At 42.1% G+C, this 25,101-nt stretch overlaps 1 protein-coding gene across 7 annotated transcripts in view; it reads left to right on the forward strand.

Annotated features, from left to right (window-relative positions):
- The first annotated feature begins 4,753 nt into the window (after positions 1–4,753).
- OTUD7B (OTU deubiquitinase 7B) overlaps positions 4,754–25,101 on the forward strand; it is a 62,036-nt gene continuing 41,688 nt past the window's right edge. For 2 of the 7 annotated variants that reach the window (XM_046684211.1, XM_046684216.1), the window contains exon 1: positions 10,525–14,238. Coding sequence is in view for 1 of the 7 variants with exons in the window: in XM_046684209.1 (XP_046540165.1) it covers positions 16,695–16,737 (43 nt within the window). In the remaining 6 variants the exon portion in view is untranslated. The other 5 variants (XM_046684212.1, XM_046684217.1, XM_046684210.1 and 2 more) reach the window with 5 other exon arrangements.

Consider the following 25,101-nt stretch of genomic DNA (forward strand, 5'->3'; position numbering starts at 1 on the left):
AGATCAGACATCAAAAGCCTTAACAATACGCTATTTGATATAGCAAAATGGAACATGTTTCCTACTAAAAGTATACAACCCAAAGGGGGTAAAAATCTGAGTCACTTAAAAAAAATTGTTGGGTTTCTTTTCTTTTGAGAGAAAGGGTCAATTCATTTGCTATTGGAAAAAAACAAAAAACACCCAAAAGAACAGAAATCTTTTTAACCACAAACTTAAAAAATATATGACTTTCATTTTCTTAGAAGGTAGGCTAATGGAAGTGGGAGGAGGGAGACTGAGGTTAAGCAGAGAGAAGGTGGGAGGGGCAGCCCCAGCAGGGACCAGAGCACTGCCAGATAAGGCAGCCTAGAGGCTAAAATTCACACCCTTGTTGGGAAGCTAAGAAATCAACAAGTGCCATAATTATTTCCTTACACCAAACACTTTTGGATAAAGTGTGATTTTTAGTCACAGATAATTATTTGGTAGGGTCCTACTTGACATTAGGGAAAATTTTCCAGATAAGTCAGGAGCTGCAAATAAAAATCTAGGTTTGTAGTCAAGGCTTTTAATCAATAGCAGGAAGCATATTTTCTCTTAAATATATAGTTCTCTAGTCCCAAGCACTTTTATTTTAAATAGGTCCACCCCTAATATTTGTGGGGCCTGGGACAAGAGTACAAATAGATGCCCATATACCACGTGTCTAAATATTTAAAACTTATACATAAAGCTAACAAGTTGTTAAATAAAATATTTTATCCTCCTACTATGACAAACCTCTTTTCATAACAACTTGGAAGGCCACATTCAAATTTAGAATTACTGAACTCCTGGGGTAGTGGCCTGGAATGTGGCAGTGGGGGGAGAGCTGGCCAATTGGTGGTAGTGTTATCCTGAGGAATCTGGACCCAGGGAAGAGGCCCACACAGACCCTGGAAGCAAGCTTGTGACGTTTGGACCGGAATTCCAGATTCCCAGGCACCCAGAGGGTGCTCTAGAAGGGGGTCCCGGGTTTCACATTTGCATATCTCCTGATCCTGTAGACTCCTCATCCCATGAGGAGGGATATAGCCAGAGGAGGTCAGAATGGCACCTTGTCAAGTTCAGTGCTCAGAGACAACAGGCCCCTGGCGTGGGCCTGAGGGTGGTATAATTTGTCACCTAGGAATCACTCTTTATAATAACTACTCTACTCTACTCTGAGTCCCCTGTCTTTGCTGCTTCTCTTGTCTGCTGTCTTCCCTCAGAACACACAGAGGCTACCTATTATTCTGCTCAGATAGTAGTTTTACTACATAGGACACAAAGATGGTATCTTCCATTACTTCTCTCTTTGATTCCAATTCCCTTGACTAATTATCTAGGAGCTTCTTATTAGCAAAGTTTACCCATGGGAGGCCTGTTGGGGAAGGAAGAGCATGGGTGGCAATAAGTCTGGGGAAGAGACACAGTGTTTTCTTTTTACTGAGGAGAAGGCCTTCAGAATACTACTGTTCTTGGGGTTGGTGGCAGATTCTACCCCCTAGGTGGAGTGGCGGTGGCCCCAGCAGCATTCACACTGGGAAGGAGGGAACACTGCTTGCTGGCCACAGCTGGAGGAGCGAAAAATGTGTAATAGACCAGGCCTCTGAGCAGACCATTTTAAATGAAAGGGAAATTAAAAATGAATGTCAATACCATCATTACATAAGTATTTATTCAGTACTCACATGGTAGGCACTGAGCAACACACAGGGCCCCCGTAGTACTCACAGGGAAAGAGAGTAAAAGGGGGAATATACACCTCTCATCAAACTGCATCCCATGTTTCTGTGAAGGTACCAGTGGGATTCCAGTGAAACTGCCTTAAGCCCATTCTCCTGTAAGGTAAGAGCCCCCAGTCTCTCCAGGAATTCTGTGGGGCTGGGGGAGTGCCTTATGCTTTTCCACTGGTTCAATGGATGGAGCATTTCCCCGTGTCTAGTATGCTGTTGCTGTTTTGCACCACATTGCCCCAAGATGTGAAACGACCACTTTCATTTTCCCCAGAAGATACTCCTCACACAGGTATTTGTGTATGTATTAGGCCTTGCTGAAGATTTGGAGGCAATGGAGAAGTTTTCTATTGCCATATTGCTTGGTCCTTTCTCTTCCTTTAATGACTCTTCATTTTCCTGACCCCTTTCCTCTTTTATCATTTGATTTTCCTTATTTAATTATAGCCAAGGACTCATTCATGTGTCCTGCTAAAATATGGATCATCTGTTCCAGCTCCTATCCTGGGACTCAAAAGAATAAACAGGTCTGCAATGGCTACCACTCCCTTCTTCCAATTCTTTTTTTCGAGGGAGATTGGCCCTGAGCTAACCTCTGCCGCCAATCCTCTTCTTTTTGCTGAGGAAGGTTGACCCTGCGCTAACACCTGTGCCCATCTTCCTTTACTTTATTTGTGGGATGCCTACTTTATATGGCTTGATAAGAGGTGCATAGGTCTGCACCCAGGATCCAAACTGGCAAACCCCAGGCCACCAAAGACGAGCCCACGAACTCAACCAGTACGCCACTGGGCAGGCCCCCCTTCTTCCAGTTCTGTGAAGGGAAGGAGGCAGTGTGAAGAATTTTTCTTTGCTGTATGAATTATATCATTTCCTTTAAAAGGCAGCAGCTATAGTCAGTTTTTGTTTTAAATAACAATATTTTCTTTCTCAGTTTGCATAACGATCCCAAAGCAATCTGTGAGCTGTCTGAATTCTTTTAGTCCCTCAGGGATGGATAGCCCAACCACAGTAATAATAATAATGCTAATTAAAAGTATATTATAATATACTATTTTATTTAATATTGTAATATGCTTTTAATAAGTAGTAGGATTATTATTGGCAGTAGATAAATTTCTCTTCAAAGACAATTGAATGCTTTTGAGCAGGGGAATGATGAGACCAGATCTTAGTTTTAGGCAGGGCATGAAGGATGGTAGGAGGAAAGAGAGATTGAAGGCCAGAGACCAGTTGTAGAGTTCTTTTACAGTAGTTTAGGTCAGAGGTAATGAGCTGGGATTGTGGCAGTGGGAATTGACAGAAAGGAATAGATACGACGATTCAATGTAGAAGTATTGACAATGGATTCAGACATGTAAAAAAAACCCCAGGGGCCGGCCCGGTGGCGCAGCGAATAAGTGCGCACCTTCTGCTTCGGTGGCCCAGGGTTCGCCGGTTTGGATCTGGGTGTGGACATGGCACCGCTTGTCAAGCCATGTTGTGGTAGGCATCCCACATATAAAGTAGAGGAAGATGGGCACGGATGTTAGCTCAGTGCTAGTCTTCCTCAGCAAAAAGAGGAGGATTGGCAGCAGATGTTAGCTCAGGGCTGATCTTCCTCCAAAAAAAAAAAATTAATTAATTAATTAAAAAAACCCCAAACTAACCTAGGTTTAATCAGGGACACTAGTAATAAACTGAATCTGTGGTGTAATCTAATTGTAGCTGTGGATGTCCAGTGGTGTGGCTATCCCATGGGAATAGGCCAGAGCAACATCAACTTACTGGGTTGTGCTTCAGTCCTGAGAAGTAACCATGATGCTCTCTTGCTGAGTGTTAGAAGCTGTTTGCTGCATAAGGGCCTGTAAGGAGGGAGGGGAGGAGGAAACTAAAGATCAAAAGGCAAGTCTTGTAGGAAACAGGAAATCAATGACAGAATGTACTGTATGGGCAGTAAGAATTGGCCCTTTCAGCTTCTTTCAGGAATGAATGCTTGTAGTCAAAGGCCACATTGTCCTTTTATAGTCTATATCACCTTCCATCTTTTTTCCTGGATAAGGTGAAGGACACATGTCAAGCAGAGAAAGATTTGGACTTGTAAGGCCTAGTCTTGCTAATGAAACTCCCTAAGGGCAATGATTGTATCTTTGTGTCCATTACACATGATGGGCACTTAAAAATATCAACAGAATTTGCCAAATTGTATTAATTCCCATTTTGTTGAATTTGTTGCTCCTATGGAGGATCTAGACAAGGAGGCAAACAGTCTGTGCTATATTCAACATCATTTACTGGCAAATAACAGCAGAACTGCTGCCTGTGTGTGATCTCCGGCCCAGGGGAGGAGTAGAAGGGCACCGCCCGGGGCAAGCTAGCCCACTTACAAACTCTTGCAGGGTCTGCATCCCTGAGTAGCGCTTGTTATCTTCTTCTACCCATTTGCATTATTCAGCACCTCACTTTTCCCCCTTGTCTCTTCCCATAGTCATTGCTTTCTTTTTAAATGTCCCTCAGTTCTTACACTTTTCTCTTGGGTGCTCCTAGAGTATTTTACTCATCCATGGATCCCTCTCTAGTTCATGGTCTTGTTCCACTAATTTCTTCTGACCTCAGGATTACATCTCTTCTTAAACCAGGAAGGTTACCTAACACACTAGGGTAAGTGTAACCTAAGGAATGGTGATGCTTTTCAGTTCCAGACTTGTTTTCAGCTGAAGAAACTAACATCTGTTCACTTTTCTAAGAGGAGTTGCTGTGATCTGCAGGCTTGTCCACAGACCATAAGCAACGTGGGAACAACCCTAATGCTGATCAGTTCAGTAATCTGGAAAGAAATATTCAGAGGGCACATCACTGAGAGAGATTCTAGCAGATGCCAATTAGATGTTGTCACTCAACCCCAGAGCTCTCTAATGCAGGAAAAGAAGCATATATTTATAGTTTAGAAAACATCCTTAGTGTGCAGTACCCATACAGCTCATCGTGGGCCATTAGTCACATAAAAAAGGGGAGTTTGGTGCAGTCTCACATCTTCTGTCCCCTGAATGCTCTGTCAGTTTCCAGTAGCCTGAGTTTGGCCTGCCTCCCAGTGCTGACCTAGTCAGGGGACAGAGTGACTTAGTCAACTCCATTCCCGGGCCTCTCCTCATTGCCTCAGCCAATGTGTTTGTAGTCTAATTATTTGCTTTTTCTTCAAACCTGAGGGTGTGTCACCTGTTAGGCGGAGATGAAGCTGACCCACCTGGCTGGCATTCCAATCAGGTAAGGTAGCACTTGCTCTCTTCAAAGCCTCAGGAACCAGCTTCTCTTCCTTACCTACCTGTTGCCAGGTCTCTGATGGCCTTAGAAGCCCATTCTTACATCCTCAGGGGATTTGTCAGGACCAGAATAGGAACATGCCCAATCTTGCCAAGAGCCCTTTAGTTACTGTCCTAACACTGTTCTCCTGGGGACAAGCACTTGCAGTAATTGAGACCTGATAAGTCCTATTTGCAACAAAGTGCCTCCAGTGATCTTCAGTGCTCATAGGGCCTGGAGGCAGGGATTTTCTACTGAGGAGTTCCCCTAATGCCTAATCCCAGGAACCCTTTAGGAGGTACAGGAATGTAAACGGTGTCACAACTCTTCTCTCTTGCTGTTTTACTAGTCCTAGGTTTTTTCATTAATTGATTAAATAGTTGACTTATGAACACATACTTGTGAAAACTAAATTCAAGGCAACTGTTAGATTTCAACTGATTGGTAAAGACATTTATAGTTTAGGATTTTATAGGAAGTCTTTAAAAGGACATGAGACAGGTTGGGCCTTGAACTCTAGGGAGAAAACTTATGGACAGAGGAGAGAAAGTTGGGTGGTAGCACGGTGGTGTGTTCTTACCGGTTTGCTAGCACTGATTGCACCTCTCTTCCCAACTTTGTGTTCAGAAACATCACATTAGTAGAATGAAATTGTTGGGGGTAGGAATATTCACACCATGGAAATTAGTAAATGCTATGAACCAGGGCTTTTCTCTCCAGGAGAGTGGTTTTAATATTTCCCAGCACAGCACTGGTGGTCAAGGAAATAGATCACAAATGTACAGATGGAAATTAACAAGCCATATTCAGGAGCTAGGAGCAGACTGGGGTCAGGGTGTATAGGATCTTACAGGGCAGACTAAGGAATTTTGACTTTTTTCTATAGATATTGAGGAGTCGTTGATGGCTTTTTATTAGTTGAGATGCTTTTGGTTACAAGTAATAGAAAAAATAAATTCAAAATGGCTTAAACAATAAGGAAGATATATTATCTCATATAACAGGAGTTTCAAGGAGGACCACTCAGGGTTGGCTAATTTGGCAGTTCACCCAAGACCCAGATTCTTTTCATCTTTTTTCTCTGCCGTTCTTAGTACGTCAGCTTGTTCTCCAACCAGAAGAGCAGTTCTAAATCCAACAACATTAGCAATGGAAGAGAATCACTTCTTATTTCTCTTTGTCTCTTTATAAGACCAAGGAAGTCTACTAGATTTCCTCAAATCCCACATTGGTCAGAACTTTATCACATGCCTAAACCAAGCACTGGCAAGGGGAGTGGAACCTCATGGTCAGCTTAGATCCATCAGTGCTTCACCCATCTCCCTCCCACTAAGCCCTCACGGAAGCCAATCTCCTTGAAACCCATGACCATGTAGAGAACAGTGGCTACTTGAATATAATCAGGGTTCAATATGCAAAGAGGAAGAATGGGGATGGACACTGGTTAAGTAACCAACATGCTGCTACAGCTTTTGAAAAGAGAGAAAATATCAATGAAATATTTAGGAAGCATGGTCTAGCAATGGTGTACAAGTGGACAGAGGGCTTGAGAATAGAGAGACCCAGTTATACTATTGTAAGAGTCTGGTATATGCTACCAAAGCAATGGTTCTCAACTGCCAATTCATTCATTCATTCATTCATTCATTCACTCAATAGATATTTAATGAATGACTGCCATGGGTCAGGCACTATGCTAGGTATTATAGATAAAATGGTGAACTTGGGGCCAGCCCTGTGGCCAAGTGGTTAAGTTCGTGCACTCAGCTTGGGTGACCTAGGGTTTTGCCGGTTGGGATCCTGGGCACAGACATGGCACCGCTCATCAGGCCATGCTGAGGTGGCGTCCCACATGCCACAACTAGAAGGACCCACAACTAAAAATATACAACTATGTACTGGGAGGCTTTGGGGAGAGAAAGGAAAAGTAAAATCTTTTAAAAAAAATGGTGAATTTATCTCATGGAGCTTCACCATCTAACAGATGAAGCAAATATCGAAAAAGTAATTCATAAGAAAATGTAAATTTATAATTTATGAAGGAACCCAGGATATTCGTTTTCTTGTTTTTTAATTGCAGTAAAATTCACACAGTGAAATGCACAGATCTTGAGTATACAAGTATATATATATGTAACAGCTACCTTATCCAGATATATATAGAACATTTCCATCACCCCAGAAAGTTCCCTCGTGTCCCCTTTCTATTCAGTCCCCACCTCCCCCTAATAGACCACCATGGTTCTGATTTCTATCATCATTACTTTTGCCTATTCTTGAATTTCGTATAAATGGCTTCTTTGGTTCAACAAATGATTTTGAGATTTATCTATGTTGTTGTGTTTAAATGGAGCTCATTTTTAAAAATTGTGTTCCATTGTTTGATCAATGTATTCCATTTTTCTGTTGGTAGACATTTGAGATGTTTCCAGTTTGAACTGTTATGAACATTCATGTCTAAGCTTTTTGTGGACATACATTTTCAATTTCTATTGGGTAAATATGTAGGAGTGGAATTGCTGGGTCATAGGGTAGGAAAGTGTTTAACTTTATAAGAACTGTGGATATTTTAAAAATATATAGATCCATGGTCCTCAGTCCCAAGAATTCTGAGTCAGTTAGTCTGAGGTTCCTAGGCACGTACAGGATGTAGTCTTTAAAACTCCATAGAACCGGTCTAAATTATAGTGGTGGCAGTAGAAAGGAAGTTATTTTGGTTTGGTTTTCTTTTACACCACAAAAACATATAAATGCAAACAATTGCTGGGTTTTTTTTTTTTCCTGGTTAGCTGCAAAATAGCTTTCTCTGAACATTCCCCCTGACTTTCTCCTTGTAGTTTCTCTGGTGAAATGCAAAGCTCTGTTTTTTTTTCTGCTCTTGCTTAAAGTGAAATGAAAGCTCAGGGAGCTCCTTGGGGCAGCCCTTAGAATTGCTAAAATGAGTAAACAAGAACGGGCCTTTAGGCAGAAAAGAACTTTGTACTGAATGGCCTGGGTACACTGGTAGGGTTTTCTCTGCTGCTTTTACTTTCTTTCCTTTCTATTCTTCTAACTGGCAGCAAAAAATAATCAGCTGTGTTCTGGCTGCCCACACAACATTAGCCAGCTCCTTCTGAGCATTTAGCATAGTGACAGCTCGAATGGCTGCACATCACTGCAGAAGAGGTCCCCAGTTTCTAGGCAGAGAAAGTGACACATAGGAATAGGAAGGGAGTCACTTAATGGATTAGGGGCTGGCTGAGCTGGGACCAGAACCCAGGTGGCCTGGCTCCCAGCCCGGCTGACCACACTGCTACCCACACAGCCTGGACTGACCCCAAACAAGCAGCCCATTGAGCAATTGCACAAACAACAATGAATGATGGATGGTCAGAGCAAGAAACAGGCACAAAGCAACTGCAACCCCATCACTTCCTGGCCCCTAAATTTCCAGGCAAGCCTGTAAACTGTGGTCACTTAAATGAGTTTGACCAGCAACTTGGCCCAGCTTTCAAATTTGGAAACTTTTTGTGGTCACTGCCAAAAATAAAAGTCTGCCTTGTACTGAGGGTGAAGAGTGCCTTTGAACTCCATACCTGGTCCTAATAAGTCTATGGTAGTGACTAGAAAGACATAGTTAACAGATGGGCATAACCTAGTCCTGGGAGGGCCATGGTGAAACAAGACAAATTTAGACTTTTGAGGCTCCTCATCTGTGGATCTGTCCTCCTACCCTAGATTTAGCTAGCAAGGGGTGGGTGTGATCAGCAGAGTTCAATTAGAATCAACTTAGGTAACCAAGTCTCATCATACTGTCCTCCTCAGATTTACCACTGAACAGTAGCCAAAATTTGTAGTCCCCACATGCTTGAAGCCCAGGCCAAGTGGCTCTGCCTGCCAACCTGTATTGTTGGTCCTGGGCATGCCTCATGAAGGCACTCTGACCTGCTTGGCCTTGCAATGGCCCTAGGCCCAGTCCTAAATCTTCACCTCTAAACCTATGGTATCCCCAAGAGATATAACTGTCTATGAAGTTTCCTGTTTCAGGTATCAATTTTCTAGTCTTGAGGTGGATAATTCTAAAATATCTATGCTCCACTCCTCCTGTTTAGAAATGCAGGAGTTCAGGGAGTAGTGAGGGGATAGGAAAGTTGACTGTAATATTTGTTTTTTAAATAGGCCTAATGAGCACAATTGAGCCAAAACCATTTTGAATATGCAGACCAGGTGCCACCACGTTAGGAATCTGAATTAAAATTCAGGATTTCTTGGTTCAACAGTGGCTGGCCCCCTTTTGTGTTGGTCATAAAGAGTATTTATTAACTGGCTCTTCTTACTTGAAACAGGCCACATTCTCCTAATATTAATTTATTCATTCAACGAATATGGAAGACTTACTATGTGTCAGGCAAGGCTTATATTTTCACAGCCATAGCTCACTGCAAATCACATAGCACATTTGTGAGTTCTGCCTTATATAATATAGTTGTATGTATTTTACTAAAGTATAAGAACCTTGATGCCTGGAATTCTGTCTTGTTCATTTTTGTGTCCCCAATATCAATGAGCACAGTGCCTTTCACACAGTAGAGACTCCATAAATATTTGTTGAATTATTCTGTAAAGCTGTTAAAAGGTATTACCAAAAAAAAGCACTGCATAACTTTTTTTGATTGTGCTAAGTCTAAAGCAGATATGTCAATAGGGTATCATCATTACGCAAATAAATATTGAGTGTTTATAGAGAAGGGTATGTTCACTTGAGTTAAGGAAGGAGAGTGCATAACTGGGTGGACACTCGTCTGGAAGAAGGATTGTTAATTCTCTTCCGGTCAGTCCGGAATAATTGCCTACAGTAACTAGAATTTCAGTCTTCTCATTCTTAAGTATTTTCATCCCTCTCACCTTTCTAGAATTGCCCTGCCTCTTTCTGCTTCTTCCCAAAGGGTTGTAGCCTACTGACTCTATCTCAAAGTCTCAAGAGTCCACCGTGTACCCCTCCGGCTCTGGTTCAAGAACTCTCCAAACCGGAGACTTTAGGAACACGGGCCAGGAAAACACGGGGTCACGCGCGGGGCAGGCGCCAAACTGGCCGCGGCAAAGGGAGCGGCGCTGAGGGCGGGGCTGCTACGGGCGGGGCGGGGCGGGGCGGCAGGAGGCCCGGGGGCGGCTTGGGTGTCACCACCAACCCGCTCCGGCCGGAAACTGGCACTTGTTTCCGGCCGGACGGCCGAAAGCCACTGATCCTGAACCAGCAGCCGGAGTCGGAGTGGCGACCGGGTGTGGAGCAGGCAAAAAGCCACTGGGGCAGGCCAGTCCCGATCAGTCCCATCTGGCTCCAGCTCCTGATCCGGTGCGGAGCAGCAGCCGCGGTCGCAGTCTCCGCCACCGCCTCCGCCTCCATCGTCGTCGGGGGAGGGGCCGGCCGGACCCCGGGGTCACAGCCGAGGAATGAGGAGAGGCGGCCGGGCCCCGAGCTCCGCCCCGGCCTAGGGCCTTGCCCCGGGAGCCGCGAGGGTAACGGAGCCCCCCGCCCTGTCACCTTCACCCGTCTGCTCCCGCTCCTGTCGCCTTTTCAGACTCCCAAACTCTGACCCTCTGCTCTCCACTGTCCCCTTCTCCTTTCTGATTGTATTTCACCGGGAGCCATCGCCTCTCGGCACCCCCTTCTCGCCGTGTTGCTTGCTTCATCCCAACCTTTCCCCGGTTACTCCTCCCCTTCACCTGCGCCCCGCGGCCCCAGCCCCTCGCCCCGGTTCCTGGCCTCCCTTCCTGAGCGGTGCCGGGCAGTTTGGACGGTCCTCCCTGTGAGCTAGACTTTCGGGGAGGGATGGTGGATAGGAGTGCAGGTTGCTACCCTCATAGTAGGATAAAGTTCATTTTAAAGTCTCAGTATAAAGTAAAATGAAAACAAGTTCGTGCTCCCCCATTGATAGCCAAACTGAGGTGCGTCCAGTAATGGAGGAAGGGAGCGAAAAAGAAGTGTGTGTGTGAGTGTGTGAGTGAGTGTGTGATTCTAGGGCAGGCTTATGAACTTTAGAAAAAAAAAAGTTGCCATGAGCCGATGGAAACTTTAGAAGCCGATGATGAGTAAGCCGGGGGCTGCGTGATCTCACTCCTCTTCTCATAATTACTAGGTTAACGGTGTGGCTCCGGTCGGGATGGAATGGGATTTGTTTACTGGGCCGGCGTATTTTTAGCTTGTCGGCTCACAAGGACCAGCGCTCTGAGAGTCACTCTCTCTCTCTCCCCGCCCCCCGCTCCTACCCCGTCTCTCCCCGCCCGTACCTCCCTGTCTAGGTCACTCCTCCGGGCACAACACAGATATAAAAATTAAGTTGAAAGAAGCTGACTGGTGATATTTTCTATAAGAGATTCTCCTCACACTGTTCAGGGAGTTTTCTTTTCATGAATGCGAATGCAAGAATTAGCAGGACTTTGACTTGTAGTTTCCTTATCTTTTATAAGTATATAAAATGCTTTCTAGAAAATCAGAAGCTGGTAATTTTTCTGTCTTTGGCTTCTCTTACTGTTTGTTTAGATCTTTGAGAAGGCTGGATCCCTGTGTCTTTCAGAAGCTATTTCTGAAGTGGGAAAGGACAAAGTAGAGAGAAGAGGTAGTGGTGAGGTTAGTCCAAGAGGGCAGCTAATACTAAATCTGAAAACATTTTCTATACTATATAACTTTAAAAGCAGTCAGAAAATTTCCTTCCTAGTAAATGAGGTTGCATTCTTGATGGGATGGAGAAGACTGCAGGGACTTATGCCGAGTGGCTAGGGAGAATCAGACTTGTAATTAAACATTTGCTGTGCATAATTTACAAATGAATACATTATAGGCAAACAGTTATACTCTTTGTCCTCATTGTTTTTCCAAGCAGTTCTTTTAAAGTTTAGTAGCCAACCTGCTGTGCTAGTCTACTGATATTTTGAAGGCTGAACAGAAATGTAAAATAAATGAAATTGATGTTGCTCATCTGGAAGCTGAATACCAGTCTGTTCTAATTTCCACGAGCTGCCCGGCCTGCCTCCGAGCGCCTCCCCAAGTGGCCAGTTACTATGTACTTAGAGATTGCAAATGAATACAAATATTAGCTCATGCTAGGAATAATTGAGAGGGTAAATATGCTGAAAAGATATTCCAAAACTGAAATAGATTATTTTTCTATTTTTTCCATTTTGGATTATCAGCACCTTTCTGCCGATAATTATCCATTAACATGAATAATTTAGAGTTGAACAGATATCCACTTTGGACATTGCGCATTCAAGCAGAAAGGAAAGATGGAAGGAAGATAGTTCCCAAACTATTACCAATTTTTTTTGTTGTTGTTGCCTCATTTGACTTATCCCTTTCATTTAATGCCAGGCTTCCTTGTGAAAAAAAAAAAATAAATAAATAAACCTTTGCCAAAGAAAGGGCTGTCTCCTGACTTGTATAAGGCAGGCTGACCAGTAATGAGTGCTAGTTGTTAACTGGACTTTGGTGGAGATATGTCACCCACAACTTGGAAATTTTCCTGAAGCCTTATTTCCTTAGTCTCTTTCTTTTGGGACTCCTATTGAAAAAAAATTTAATTTGGAGGGTAAAATCTAATTTTTAAAAATCACACACACCCTCCCAGAGTCTGTTGACTATCAGTAATTGTTTTAATTTGTGATGATATTAGTGATGATATCTGGTAAATTCTATTTATATCTGTATTCAACTTTCCCCAGCTGAACTACATATGTTGTTCCAGGGGTGGTGATTGAAGGAACTGACTAAACCTAGGGACAAATGGAGGGCAGCCCAAGAACCCACCACTGTTCCCAGTTCTCAGAAGGCTTTGTTTGGAATTTTGAGATTCAAGATACGTAACCAAGTGACTTATGATGGAATAACTCAGTATTAAAAATAAGTTTTCAGATTGTTACGCGGGCACTGAGTGATGCTTGTTAAAGTTTTAGAGCTCCTGAGTGTCTCAAGCATGCTAAGGATGCTGGCAGAAGACATAGTAAGGGAGCACCTCTCTTCTTGCCCCAAACATTCATCCCATCGACGGAAAAATCTTGAAACAATGCTTTGAAGTGTGACTTCAGCAGCATCTTTCTTATGGGAACTTCAGAGCTGTGGAGTTGAAGACTGTGGAATCTTCTCAACAGCCCCTGATAAATTCAGATAATTAAAATCTGTGTGACTGGAATGTAAATGCAGGGCAGTTTTATCATGAATGCCTGAATTCAGTTGATTTTTTTAATATGGTGGAAGAAGGGAGTTGATTTTTTTTAAGCAAGAAATCCTTGCTGAATACTGAGTGCACACTCCTGTGAATAAAGCAGTCTCCAAGCTCCAGTGACAGGCTTTTGGGAGGTAGAAAAGATGTAAAGACGGGTGTCTTTGCCCTTGGGACAGGCATGGGGCTGAGGAGGTTGGTATATAGATGGGAAGGCAGACTATTTGAAGCTTTAACATTTAGGAAACAACATATGAAGAAGACCAAGTTTAACTTGCTGCAAATGGAGTATGTAAAGACTAGAAAACTTGAAGTGACAAAGTAGGAATGAGGTAAATTAGGGAAGATTTTTGAGTCAGTAAAATTTGAAAGCAGGGCTGTGAATTAGAATCATAAAGAGGCATGGACTATGGAGTTGGATGGACTTTGGTTCAAATCTTGGTTCTACTTTTTACTATGTGGCCTTGGACAGTTTACTTATCCATCCTTTTCTATAAAATATGTGCGAGCATTCAAGTAAATGAGTAGTTGTTCTGTGTTAGGAGTAAAAGAAAAGAAAAGATTTCTGGGCAGAAAGTATAGAATGTACAGTGTGCAATGATGGTATGAATGACTAAGCTGTGTTTGTAGGGGGAATAAATGCGAGTGACTGGAGAGAATGTGGGTTGGTCAAGTCATGGGTAGAGCAGGCAAGAGGGTGGAGGGGACTCAGAGGCCAGACTGTTGGGTGTTGATGGAAGGGTCAATAGAGTCATTGTAGGTCCTTGAACAAAGGATGGATTTAATGAGAAGTATTGAGCCCTCTGGTCCAGGAACTTAGGGACAAGGAGTCAGGCAGGCACCGGTACATTGTGACTCTTCTGGACCGTCCTGGCCTAAAGGAGACAGCCAGGAGACATAAGATTCCTTGTAGTTTTTGTATTCACACACCTTACTATGCTGAGCTCTGCTTGTGCCTGTCTCACATTGTACCAACCTGTGGGGAAGTGTCAAGACTGTGACTGGATTCTCTTCAAGAACTTATGGTAAGGACAGTGTCATGTTTTAAGTGCATTTAATTTTCAGTTATCTCTGCTGTAATAGGGAGCACTAGTTTAGGTAATTCAGCATTAATAGAGAAATTTCTTGGTTTGAAAGTGCATTATTTTTAGACCAGATTTATTTTAGTGTTTTCGGGATCATTCTGATGTTGAAATGAATTTGCGTATCTAAGTCTGTATTACCTGATGGTGAGGAGAGTATACTGATGGCAAAGAGCAGTCAATCTTGAATTAAAGATTTTGCCACAGAAATCCATAAAATGAATAATCCATTTAGTGGGTAATTAAGGCTGGACTATACTGAGTATGTTAATGAAGACCAGTTTCTTTTCATTATCTGTGTGGGTCCAGTGTGGCCTCTCAGGCTGTCTGCCTTATGTTGAAGAGTGGTTAGTACATGATGCCTATGTTGCAGCCTGAATGAGCCTTCACTCACGGTATCTGGAGGAATCCTCCTGTGTGTGTTGTATCGTTGAAGATTAAGCTGGCTTTTCAAAGGTCTTGAGATTTGTAGAGGCTCTTCCAGATATCAGCACCACTGAAAAGCTGTCAGATTTTTCCTCCTAAAGTAAAACTTGTTTGAAAATATGGCCAATGGGAAAAAAAAAAGAGGAATGAGGAGAAGTGTCCACATTTAAGAAGTAAACAAACAGAAATCACACAGCTGTTCTTCCAGCCTTGCTCTTTCAGTTGACTTGCTTTCCTCCATCCCTGCCTACTCCCCACCTTCTCATAATCATTACCAAACTATGTGCTTGTGATGTCATGAGCACAGGATTATTATTTACTTCTTAAGTCAGGAGATTGTAGTATTTCTGAGCTGGGAGGCAGGGGTAGAAAAGTCAGTGATCCTAATTTATACAGTTTAGTTCAGGATTATTTTCAACTGTGTTTTTTAGGATTGTGTCTTATCTCTTTATTTCCTCTAAGGAATAGTTTTGGATAGGAGAAATTACTAAACTGTTATTTTTAGTGACCTGCTATGAGTTCAGTTCTATGCTAGGAGCTATGGAGGATTAGGAAAAATGACAATTTTGTGCCCTTGAAGAATTTACTGTCCAGTTAGGAGTAAGGAGAATAGGAAGGAGTGAATACCTATTGAGACTCTATTATGCCAGATGAGTAAAATTTGGAAATGTGAAAGTCTATTAGCAGTTGCATAGTACAGACCTCATACCATAGATATTTTGAGAGAAGAGTAGTCAGGTAGTTATGAATGATGTCACAGAGGAATTGTAACTTATTCCAGATCTTGAAAAAGATATCAAATTGTATTAGGTACAAGGGATGAGGATGAAGCAAATAAAAAAATCGTTTCACTTTGGAGCTGAGAGGGATCAAGCAAAAGCCTGGAAATAGGACTGTCCCTGGTATGTTCTGGGGCAGTGGTGAACTGACCGAGTAGCCGTGAGTAGTGGTGACTTGAAGGTTAGGCGGGGTCTCAAAAGCCAGTTATAAGTTTAGATTGTAAATCATAGAAAGGAGGGAACCACTGAGAATTTTTGATTAGGATAATAATATGATGATAGTGGGAAACAGATTGGCTTGGAGGGAAGGGAGATTGGCACCTGGGGCGTGTGAGGTGATGGGCCCTGAGCTAAGGTTGTGGAGGGTGAGATAAGGAGAGGAAAGAGTAAGAAACAGATTGTAAAGGAGGAATTGAAATCAGCGAGGACTGGATGTGGAAGATGAAGGAGAGTGATCAAGTATGACTATGACATCTTAAGCCTGGGTTTCTGAGACATTGACTGAGATGAAGAAGTTAGAAGTTTTCCTCATTTTTTAGGGGCACATGATGAGTTCAATTTGAGATGTATGGGATTTAAAGTGGCAATGGAATGACCAAGTGAAAGCTGTTCCAGTTGTTAGAGATGAGCCTAAAGCTGGCATCGAGGTAGGGGTTAATATGTCTGGAAGTGCGGTTTTGCAGTTCATCAGCATAGATGTGGTAGCTGTAGCCAAGAGAATGAATAAGCTCTCTGAAGACTAGAGTTTACGGAAAGAGCAGAAGGCCAAAGATAGTGGTATTGATAAATACTAACTATTCTCTACTCTTCAGGCCATCTTACTTGAGTTCTTCCTTCTTTCCTGTTTTCTGTTCCTCTGCTCCCTACTCCATCAAATATTCATTGAACGCCTCTTATCTTGTAAGCACTGTCTTAGGCACTGAGGAAACAGATGAGTCAGACAAAGTCTTACCTACAAGGAGTTTATGAGTCTAGTGGAAGGAGACAGATGTGTAAGTATGTAGATAGAATGAAGTGTGATAGATGCTGCAATAGAAATATGTAAGGGGCCTAAAGATCAAGTCTGCCTTGGACATACAGGGGTTGGGAAGTGCTGCCCAGAGGAGATGACAGCTGAGTCGAGTCTTGAAAGGTGAATTAAGGATGTACCCTGCCGATGACAGGGAGAAGAACAGTCCGGGCTGAGAAAACAGCATGAGCAAAAGCCTAAAGGAATGCAACAGCCAGGCTTCTTCAGGTAACTTTTAAGTAACCAATATTGCTGGAGGACAGCGTTGGAGGGCAGGGATGAGTCTGGAAAAGTAGGTAAGGCCGATCCTGGACAGCTTTATCTTGTGCTGCAGTAAATAAGGAGCTGTTTAAGCATCGGTGATAAAGTAAGTTTCATGTTCTAGAAAGATTATTTTGTCAGTGGTGTATAGGGTGGATTAGAGAGGAACAAAGCAAAAAACTTTTTAAATAACTTTATTATACTCGACCAGTAACACATTTGTTGTTGAGTGACCATCTTTGTAGAATCATGGAAGCAGAGAGCTAGAGGGGCTGTTATTATGCTTAGTTTCTCACATTCATTTTCACATGGAATACCTGAGATTTACTCAGGATCACAGAAGTAGTTTAGTGATAGCTTGGTTTGGAATTCAGTCTTCAGTGGCTGTAATGTGGTAGGTGATTAATAAATGTTAGCTCGCCGCTCTAATTCCCTCACAAGTCCCGTTCCAGTATTTGTTACATTCTGCCACGTTCCATCATGCTGGAAGACAGAGGAACTTCTGTCCTTCCATTCCTTTTTCCCAGGTCTGTCTGAGGAAGATCTGTCCTGAGAGAACCTTGAGGAAAAGGGACTTTTGACCTGGGGCAGTTGGGTGCCCTGGAGTGGAGTAAATACGCTGTTAGGATTAGTCAGCTGTAATGATTCAGATGTAAAAGAATGTCAAGGTACTTGTTTTATGTAGTGTGCAGATGTATTTATCTCTCCTGCTAAGTTTCCATCAAGTTGTTTTCTTTTAAACTTAGATTGAAGTTGTGCCAATGAAACTTTGGTAAAAGAGGCTATGATAAATTGGGCACCAACAAAAATGTATTTACCTAAAAAAACAAGATTTGTCATTATACTTGGATTCTAAATCTTTCTTGGGAGTGTTTTTAATTTCACTAGATTTTTGTGAAGGGAAATTGTTTGGGTTTAAATTGCTAAGTGAGAGTTTGGATTTTTTGTTTTACTAATTTTTGCTGGAGAAGAGCAGAAAAAGAGGATAGATGACATGTTAGAGGTCCTTAGATTCCCCTGGGGAGAGCTGGGACACAAGGGGATGTGGAAGGATGGACACCTTCCATTGATAAGTCTTCCTCAGAACTGAGTTGTGATTTCTTTACTCTTGTAACTGGGTTTGTGAACATCTCCAGAAAAGGGCCTTAGTTTGGAAACTGTCCACTTTAGCAGAGCTGCCAATTCTTAATTCTTTCTCAAGTGGGCAAGGGTACATTTTGTTTTTGTTTGTGAGTGTTTGGGAAGAAGGGGGAGAGAAGAGGCACAGACTAGCCACTCACAGTGAGTCTTTATCTGAGTTCCTGTGTAACTGGAAGTTTCCTTGGCTTTCTTTTTGGAGAGATGACTTGGTTACCCTGGCATTTATGTTATGTGGGAAGGTGGTTCTCACTCCCCTCAGATATCTGATTTAGGATGGTGATAAAAACTTCCTTCTTGTCCGTATTTGTCCGCCCCCCGCCACTCTGTTCTAAGTCCATTTTGTGCACGTTATGTGAAGAATATGAAGGATCTTCTTGAGTCTAAAACTGAGCTAATCAAGTGTTCCCTTAAAGTTTAGGTGAACCATCCTGCTCCTGACGACCGTTGTTTTACTGACTCCACTGTTCTTCCAGTCACTTGGCTCTTTCTTAATTTTATAATTTTGAATAATGAGGTACTTTAAATATTGAGAAAAGTTCAAGGAAGAAACCCTAACACAGTCTTGAGCCCACAACCCAAATTTAATGGATATTGACATTTTTGTCATATTTATTTTAGATCTCTCGCTCTCTTTAAGATCTAAAATGTTAGCTATAGCTAAAGTCTTACTCTGCATCCTTTCCCCCTTCCTCTTTCTTGGGAATTGACTACTGGCCTGTTTGGTATATATCATTCCATTTCATGTTTTATATATATATTTTTTTTACATATTATGTATACACAAACGACATGCAGTTTTGTTTTGAAATCTTACATAAATAGAATCATACTGTATGTATCCTTTTGCAGCTTTTTCTCTCAACATTGTTTTTCAGATGTGTCTTTATGTAGATCTAGTTCATTTAATCGCTTAATCTTTAAGCCTGTTTCCTCCGTTGCCCTCCCTGCTTGCCCTGTTAAAAAATGCTACCGAGGGGCCGGCCCCATGGCCCAGTGGTTAAGTTCTCGCGCTCTGCTCCCGCAGCCCAGGGTTGCACTGGTTCAGATCCTGGGCGCGGACATGGCACAGCTCATCAGGCCATGCTGAGGCAGCGTCCCACATGCCACAACTAGAAGGACCCACAACTAAAATATGCAACTATGTATTTGGGGAGAAAAAGCAGAAAAAAAAAAAACCCAAAAGCCAAGATTGGCAACAGTTGTTAGCTCAGGTGCCAATCTTTAAAAAAACAAAAAAAATCCTACCCATCAAAGTCCCCGTTTAAACCATATCTTCCACGAAAACTTTCCTGATTTTTTTTTTTTCTTCAGCAGGATATGATCTTTCCCACTTCTGAATCCTCCCATCATCTTTTTGGTACTTGTCTGGTGGTAGTTGTATATTCTTGTATTTTAGTTCCTTTGTACCTTTGACGTGCCTTCTACTACACTGCAAGGTCCTTGAAAGGCAGATAAGTAGTCTCTTTTATCTTTGTATCCTTCTTGGGCTTTGCCACAATAACCTACACATAGTAGGCATTTAGTAACTGTTAGTGACTAAGTGGTTCATCAACGAGTAAAAAAATAAAGACAATCCTTTGCGTTGATGAACTGTTAATTTTGAGCATTATAGTGGCCCCCATAAGAAATAAAGCTTATAAAGAAACATTCAGCACTGGAAATTACATAAAAATGCATAATGGTGAGAGCAGTCAAGAGTAACTTCCTGCAGGAGATGAGAACAAACATTCCCTGAGAAATGAAATGGGAATTGATTGGTGATATCATCCCAATGAGGAAACTCCTGGGAATTGATCCTGATGGCGTTTGAGGCAGTGTGTTCCTGTGGCCAGACTCATTTCACCAGCTATCAAATTCTGCTCTTGTCATCAAGGTCTTGACACCTTCACTGGAGATGGGATATTGGCATTGAGAAAAAGCAGCCAATCTGTTTACTTAATAAACACTGCTGAGAACCAGGAATTCTTTGGGCCCTAAAGAAAAAAGCTTAATACACACATTTGTACATATATATGTACATATATATATATTTTGTGTGTGTGTGAGGAAGATTGGTCCTGAGCTAACATCTGTTGCCAATCTTCTTCTTTTTGCCTGAGGAAGACTGTCGCTGAGCTAACATCTGTGCCAGTCTTCCTCTATTTTACATGGCGTGCTGCCACAGCGTGGCTTGATGAGCGGTGCTAGGTCTGCGCCCAGGATGAGAACCTGCGAACCCTGGGTAGCCAGAGTGGAGCGTGCAAACTTAACTGCTGTGCCACTGGGCCGGCCCTGTACATGTGCTTTTGATGATAGCTTCCTTTTTTTATTGATGAGACTAGATTATTTATTTTGAAGTTTTTAATTCTGGAATGTGTAGTCTCAATATAACATCATTTTGGCCTCACAGAAACTCTTCCCTCCCCTGCCAAGAAGAAATTAAATATTAAGTTGAACTGTATGAAATTGCAATTTTGCAGGTAAAAGCAGTCAAGTATCAGCAATTTTGTATGGTTAAACCTAATATGTCAGGTCTTGATTTCCCATTGGGTTTCTGAAGAACATTATCGTGGACCTTTTTGAAGTAGATAATCCAAAATCCATTTGTAATTCTAAAACGCATTTCTGAACTTTAATTTGCAACTGATTTTCTTTTGTAGTTATCTTTAGCTCAAATTTTTGATAAAATGTTTTTATTTCTCAGCGCACATTTAGTATATTTGGGAAGAGGTGGGGAATGTGTAAGGGTTGTAGGCTAGAGCAAGCTCTGGGAAATAAGCCTGAGATGAAAACTTTTGCTGTCAATAGCTACATATAATTGATCAAGTTGGCTTTAATGAGCTTCCAATTCCTTTGACTCCCCCCTTCCCCACCGCCCCTTTACTGCCCCTCCCATGTCTCCCCTCTAGTCTTAAGAGGGAGATGTGGTGGTGGGGAAAACCATGGAAGAGAAGATTGCCTGTGACCCTTAATTTTATTTGGAGACTTAACAGGGAAGAGAGCAAGAGCCCTGGCTCCTGCACCAGACTCTTACCTGTGGTTCTCCAAACAGTTTTTAGGATAAGGGTGGCGGGGGGCGGTGGGGGGGGGGGGAATGCAGAAGTCAGAGGAAAGAGCAAAGAAACAGAATAGATAGCGTGAGTTAGCAGATATCGTAGAATAGGATTGAGGAACAGGAATGGAGAAAAGGGGATAGGTGTAAACACTTAAAGAGGTTCTCATCCTTCAAAACCTGGCTTAGAATCCTTTATAAACCTTGTACCTTAACTATATCAAAGTTGTATCCAGGCTGCATACCTACTTGGGAAACATCATATTTAGACTTCAGCTTTGGAAGTATCAGTTTTGTGTTCTAAAATAGTTCTTTGAAAAGTCTGGGTCATTTTAAATGAGATGGTCTACTAGTGTCTTTTGAATCATTAATAGCTGACGTCAAAGGAAAAGAAGAGAATTCCTCTGAGGCTTTAGTGTTAGTAAGTCTTGATATTTACGTAAAGATAGTCCCATGTGAAGAATTGAGGCAAGACAGTGGAAAAATGTAATGCTTGTAACAAAAATATTTTAGACCGCAAGTTCTCATCTGCTTTAAAAATTTACCTGCACATATGAGTTCCTTTATGAGTATTTGTTTTGTCTTCTGTGAACTGGGAGCTCACCTGGCTGAGTGTTAGACTATTCATTTTCTGAAAATTTCCATCAGTACTAAGGACAAGATTATCTGCTATGAAGAATACTTGGTCTCTGTTTACGGACCAGGGATAGAGACTTCCCATACTCCTTCTCAGAATTCTGAAAATAGAATTTGAGAGGTAGACTTAAGATTTGCTGTATCCTAGCTTCTTTGGTTGCCTAAAATAAATTCCTAGCTATTTGGCACAAGGTGACCTCTCATTTTAACAACATTAAATTCCTTCCCTCTCACATCATCTTGTAATTTTTTGTAATATACTAGTTCATTATGGAAATTAAGATGAAAAAAATCATCTACACAAATTTCCTTGATGTTTGCTGCCTGGTTGACACTATAAATTCCTTTCTACTGAACACCTGCTGTGTACTGGAATTTGGACAAGATGCTCTAAGGAGATGCCAAGGAAGTGTCACCCAGTAAATAAACTAAACAAATAGTGGGAGAATTGGCCCCTTGGGAATTTACATTCTGGGTTAAATAGGACATAGTTAGATATACATAAGTACATATGTACAAACAAATATGAGAAACAAATACAGGCTATGTAGTAGTATGTGTACCATCATATAGCATTTTAGAACAGAAAGGAAATTTACACATTGTCATCATTTTCTAGGTGAGGAAAATAAGGTCCAGAAGATTTAAATGACATCCAAGGTGGTGGTTACCATCAACAGCAAACATTTTATTTGACATCTGCCCTCTGAAAAGTTAGGCCTCAGGTATAGAAAGAGTTAAAGTCATCAACTAATAATTAGCTATGAAGACTGAATATCTGCAAAAAAGACAAATAGTGTCAAGTGAGGAGTACAGTTGTATAGAGTTATATAAAAGTTTAGAGGGAGTGGCAGGGAAAAAGTCTTACCCTTAAGATAATCTAGGCCATAGAGATGAGAGAAGACCAAGTAAGTATAGAGGGGAAACATTCAAGGCAGGAGAACAGCGAGCTGAGCCCACCTTGTTTTGGGGGCAGGACAAGTAGACAGTGCGTCACATGGTGTTTCACCTAGGAGAGCAATGAGACTAATAAAGTTGGAGAGTTAGATAAACTGGAGAGGGCCTTAAATCTCAGGGAGAGGAGTCTGGTTTATCTTTATAGTGAAAAATCCCCGAGCAGGAAACTGCATGTGTAAATTAGTATTTTAGGAAAATTGATTCAGCCATGTGGTGTAAAATGGAGGAGGAGAGACCAGTTAGAGGGCTGTGTAATAGTCCTGGGAAAGGAGTCTGCAGGGCTGATGATAATGGCGAAAGAAAAATGAATCGAATTTGGTGACTGCTTTTGTGGGAAAGGGATAGAGAAGAACAATGCACGTGATTTCAGTCTGGGTTGTAGCAGTAGGCGAGCTAGGTTTGGTTGGTTTCGGACACATCTGCTGTCCAAAGGGATGCCGTGGTGGAAACCTCTGCAGAGCACTGAGTCTAGCCCAACGTTCTCAGTTAATAGGGGATACAGAGAGTTTAAGTGACTGCTTCAAGACTGCATGCCTCATAAGCAGAAGCACTTGGTGTAGAGCCTATTCTATTGACTGTTTTTCAGTGCTCTTTCTGTTATATCATATTGCTTAAGAGGGGGTGGGTCAAGTGGTTAAAAACAGAGCAGATGCCTGGAAGTGAAATGGGAAGTTGAAGACCACATTATGATGAGGTTTAACCACAAGCTGTTTTCAGTTCTGCATAGGTTTTCCTTATATTTAGACACTAAATGTGTCTTCTTCTGTCTGTCCGGCTCATCATGCAACAGTGACCCGGGTTTCTTAGAGCATTTCTTCTGAGATTCAATTCTTCATAGTCAAGGAAAAAGATTTCTTCGGATTCTGGATTTAATGGAATGTGCTCTTCCACCCCGGCTTTTGAAGATGAAATAGTCCTTCCCTGTGCCTGTAGACAGATTGCTTTGGCTCCTAGCTGTAGGTGAAGTTGCCTCAAAAGCCCTGTTAGCCTTTCTGGAGTGAAGGGAGGAGGGGAGTTTTGGACCCACATCTTTCAAGCTTATTTACGCTATTTACTTACACAGAGTTTATTACGTAAAAAGGCCGTAAATATTGTGAATCAATAGAGTATTTTTGCTAATGGAAAGTTTTTAGAGAATCGAATAGTTTTCTAAAAAATCCTTTATATTTGGTTTTTAAGTATATAGTCAGATATATTTAAGATGCAACTCATGCTGACCTCTTTTCTTTTCTGCCAGGCTTTTATGTATCTGGTAACAGATACCTGAAGACTCAAAATAGCATTTTCTGGATCAGCTAACATTTATTGTGTACCTACTCTAAGGGTCTGGCACTGTTAGTTAATTTCATCTGCCAAGATTAAATATTCCTGGACTTTTTTTCTTTTTTCTGCTTTATCTTCCCATACCCCCCCGTACATAGTTGTATATTTTTAGTTGCAGGTCCTTCTAGTTGTGGGATGTGGGACGCCGCCTCAACGTGGCCTGACGAGCAGTGCCATGTCAGCGCCCAGGATCCGAACCCTGGGCCACCGCAGCAGAGTGCGCGAACTCAACCACTCGGCCACGGAGCCGGCCCCATATTCCTGGATTTTCTGACTAGGTCCCTGGTAGTAATCATCTTCCCGGGCTTGGCTTCTGCAACTCTTATCCCATGCTAATCCTTGCCACGACTCTTCTGACTTCTGGCCTGGCTGGGGAGTAAAGGAAGAAAACTTTGCTATTAATAGTGAGACCCTACCCTGAGTTATACTAAGTTTTCTTTATATCACCTCATTTAATACTTATAACGGTTTCATAAGATAGATGTTCTTATACCTGTTTACAGATTAATTCTTCCAAAATATTTATTACTGTTAGTAAAATATTTACTAATTCATCCAGAATATTTAGGCGTTGTTTAAGGTGCTGAGGATACCACAGTGAATATCAGATGTGGTCTCTGCTAAGGCACAGAGAAATTAAATAACTTACCCTAGGTTACACAGCAAGAGAGTGACAGAGCCAGCATTAGGTGTAGATCTGATGGATTCCAAAGGGAATGTTATTACATTATGCTGACACTTGCATATATTGCGTATTCTCTGTGATTACGTAAATAAGTCAAGTTATAAAAATAGGTAGGACCCCCAGTTTCTTTGTTAAAAAGGTTCTTGAGGGGCCGGTGGTGGCCAGCAGTTAAGTTTGCACGTTCTGCTTCCCGGCAGCCTGGGGTTCGCAGGTTCGGATCCTAGGTGCGGACCTGGCACCGCTTGGCACGCCATGCTGTGGTAGGCGTCCCACATATAAAGTAGAGGAAGATGGGCACGGATGTTAGCTCAGGGCCAGTCTTCCTCAGCAAAAAGAGGAGGACTGGCAGTAGTTAGCTCAGGGCTAATCTTCCTCAAAAAAAAAAAAAAGGTTCTTGAGGGGCTGGCCAGGTGGCATAGCGTTTAAGTTCATGTCCTCTGCTTCAGTGGCTTGGGATTTGCGGGTTTGGATTCCGGGTGCGAACTTATGTGCCGCTTGGCAAGCCATGCTGTGGCAGGCGTCCCACATATAAAAGAGGAAGATGGGCATGGATGTTAGC

Source organism: Equus quagga, chromosome 13, assembly GCF_021613505.1.
Source record: "Equus quagga isolate Etosha38 chromosome 13, UCLA_HA_Equagga_1.0, whole genome shotgun sequence".
In the NCBI taxonomy this organism is placed as follows: Eukaryota; Metazoa; Chordata; class Mammalia; order Perissodactyla; family Equidae; genus Equus; species Equus quagga.